The sequence below is a fragment of the Myotis lucifugus genome, unplaced genomic scaffold, assembly GCF_000147115.1.
Source record: "Myotis lucifugus unplaced genomic scaffold, Myoluc2.0 scaffold_91, whole genome shotgun sequence".
In the NCBI taxonomy this organism is placed as follows: domain Eukaryota; kingdom Metazoa; phylum Chordata; class Mammalia; order Chiroptera; family Vespertilionidae; genus Myotis; species Myotis lucifugus.
The window spans coordinates 2,974,712-2,978,014 of record NW_005871139.1 but is presented as its reverse complement, the minus strand read 5'-3'; the positions used below and the strand labels follow the sequence as shown (position 1 = coordinate 2,978,014).

The 3,303-nt window shown below is 47.5% G+C and overlaps 1 protein-coding gene across 7 annotated transcripts in view; it reads left to right on the top strand.

The window, feature by feature from the left end:
• LMBR1L (limb development membrane protein 1 like) overlaps positions 1–3,260 on the top strand; it is a 17,850-nt gene extending 14,590 nt beyond the window's left edge. For all 7 annotated transcript variants that reach the window (XM_023756327.1, XM_006091514.3, XM_014458205.2 and 4 more), the window contains 2 exons: positions 2,304–2,465; positions 2,659–3,260. In XM_023756327.1, the coding sequence (XP_023612095.1) occupies positions 2,304–2,465; positions 2,659–2,726 (230 nt within the window). In that variant the 3' untranslated portion in view covers positions 2,727–3,260. The remainder of the gene's footprint in view (positions 1–2,303; positions 2,466–2,658) is intronic.
• The last annotated feature ends 43 nt before the right edge of the window (positions 3,261–3,303 follow it).

The following is a 3,303-nucleotide window of genomic DNA, read 5'->3' as shown; positions in this document are numbered from 1 at the left end:
AGGGGTCCTTCAGCCCGGCTGCCCCTCCTCACAGTTCTGGGAGGCCTCAGGGGGATTGTCCTCCCGGCGGCTCTAGAGCGCTCTGAAGCGGGGTCTAAGCCACAGTCTGGCCTCCCCTCTGAAGGAGGTGACTGGGCTGATCAGGGGAGGGTGCCACCCCCATTACCCCACGCGTGCGCCACTGCCGGCTGTGGCGGCTGCAAGGTCTGAGCCCAGGCCTCACAGCCACCGGGGCTCACGGCTGCCTGAGGCCCAGGCCTCGCAGTCGCCGGGGCTCATGGCTGCCTGAGCTCATGGCTGCCTGAGTCCCGGGCCTCGCAGCCCCTGTGGCTTTGTCCAATGGATGTCCAGAAGACGTCCATCCTAATTAGCATATTACCCTTTTATTAGTATAGATGTTTTATTTTACCTTATTTATTGAATTTATTAGGGTGACATTAGTTAATCAATTATATAGGTTTCAGGTATATAATTCTATAACATATCTGTATATTGTATTGTGTGTTCACTACCCCAAGTCAAATCTCCTTCCATCACCATTTACTCCCCCATACCCTTTTCTACCTCCCCCCAACCCCTGACTGTCCCCAGCTTTAATGAATGTACTCTCAAAATCAAAAATCAAAAAAGTAAATTAGTTCTATTTGGTTCTTAAGTCCACACTCTTTCCCCTGTAGCATTTATACTTAAACCATGAGGGTTTAGTAGTACACTAGGCTTGTAGGTCCATCAGTTAGTTCCTTTCGGTTGGAGTTAAGTGGAGGAGGGCCCCAGAAATCTTATTTGATATTATATTATTAAAGGCTCAGCAAGAGTTAAAATACTCCTGAGTGCTTTATGGGAATTATTTAATTCTTACAGTCCCATTATTTCCTCTACTTTATAGTTGAGTAAACTGAGGCACAGATGTTTAAGGAATTTGTCCCAAATCACACAATTAGTTGAGGTGGAGTTTGGATATGAACCATAGCAGTCTGATCAGAGTCAGAGCTCTTAGCCTCCACACAGCTCTACCTGCTAAAAAAATACTAGTGACTAACTTATAAGTTCCTGACCCAGGAACAACTGGTGGGCCCAGGTAGCTCCTTGGAATACCTGGAGCCAGAGGGGATCCCATCGAAGAACATGCCAAACTCTGGCAGGGAAGTTGAAGCAAGCCTAGCTGCTGGCACTTTCTTCACAGCCCTGAACTCCTCTGAGACAGAGCTTGGGATGTAGGAATAATTAATAGTAGGAGAGGCCAGGGTTAATATCCAAAATATATAAGGAACTCATGCAACTTAAAAGCAAGACAATCCAATTAAAAAATGGGCAAAGGACCTAAATAGACACTTCTCCAAAGAGGACATACAGATGGCCAAGAGACATGAAAAAATGCTCAAAGTCACAATCATCTGAGAGATGCAAATCAAAATGACAATGAGGTACCATTTCACACCTGTCAGAATGGCTACCATCAACAAACCAACAAATGACAAGTGCGTGAGGATGTGGAGAAAAGGGAACCCTAGTACACCGCTAGTACACTACTCCTAGTAGATTGGTGCAACCACTATGGAAAACAGTATGGAGTATTCACAAAAAATTAAATATGGATCTGCCATTGGACCCAGTAATCCCACTTCTAGGAATATATCCTAAGAAACCTGAAGCACCAATCAGAAAGAATGTGTGCACCCCTCTGTTCATAGCAGCACAATTTACAACAGCCCAAGTGCCTGTCAGTAGATGAGTGGATAAAAAAGCTGTGGTACATTTATACCGTGGAATACTATGTAGCAGTAAAAAAGAAGAATCTCTTACCCTTTGAGACAGCATGGAGAGACCTGGAGAGTATCATGCTAAGTGAAATAAATCAGTCAGAGAAAGACAAGTATCACATGACTGCACTCATATGTGGAATCTAAGTATCAAAATAAACTGATATATGGAATGGACCCAGGGACATGGAAGAATGGAATCCCAGAGGGAAGGAGGGGTAGAGTGGGTGGGTGGGTGGGACCTTGAATGCATAACCCATGGACACAGACAGAAGGGTACTGAGGGTCTGGGGCGGGGATGGCGGGGATGGGGGTGGGCTGGAAGGGGTCAATAGGGGTAGAAGGGGGACATATGTAATACTATCAACAATAAAGAATTATTTTTAAAAAAATAATAGAAAAATAAAATTTCCCCCCTCAAATAATAGGCCAACTTATCAGTTGCAGTGTTGAGATGTGGCCACCAGGAGGCAGCAGAAAGCTGGGCTCTGAGCCAGGGAGGGGCTGGGATGCCCACCTTCTATCCTGGTCTTTGTATTTCAGGACTCACTCGCTTTGACCTGCTGGGTGATTTTGGACGCTTCAACTGGCTGGGCAATTTTTACATCGTATTCCTCTACAATGCAATCTTTGCGGGCCTCACCACTCTCTGTCTGGTGAAGACCTTCACCGCAGCTGTTCGGGCAGAGCTGATCCGGGCTTTTGGTGAGAAGGAGTGGGAGTCACAGGCTGGTGGGGTGGAGCCCTCTGGAACAGTGGTCTTTCCAGCAAGGGAGAAGGAAGGCTTTCTGCTTTACTTGTAACATGCTTCATCCATCCATTTTGTGGTTTGGTTGTCTTATCCCAGAGGTCTGGACATATGTCCTACTTTTGACTGTCCTCCTTCCCTCTTTTCCAGGACTGGACAGACTGCCATTGCCTGTCTCTGGTTTCCCCAGGGCATCTAGGAAGACCCAACACCAGTGACCTCTAATTGGGGGTGAGAGGGAAAAAACTGGACACTGCCATCTGCTACCCAGTCCTGAAGCGACACCAGGAGTGGGTGATCCTTAAGACCTGGAATCTGAGAGGGGTGGGTGGCAGAGGGGAGCTGAGCCATCTGCACTGTTGCATAATCTGAGCCAGAGTTTGGGACCAGGCCCCCTTGTTTTTCCAGATTTAACTGTGGGCCTTAGCATGGGGTGGGACTGGGTGACTTGGGTCTGGCTCCTGGTCCCAAATCCGTTAACACATCAATCTGCCTCACTGCTATTCCAGGCCATGCCTGTAGCCATGTTTACATGATTTGATGTGCAATAGGGTTGGGTGGGGACAGGGGAGGGACTGAGCAGGGGCAGATGTGGGGGGCAAATTGTCTCCCTTTGCCTCTGGTCCAGAAGAACCTAAGCACTGTGCTATCCTGGAGGGACTTTGGACCACCAGAGAGGTGAGGGTGTGGGAAAGAAAAGGGCACAACCATCAGCAATAAAGTTGATCCCAAGGTTTGCTTTGGTTTTTTTTCCAGGCTCTCTCTGTGTTTATTTGAATAGCCTTGCTCTCCCCC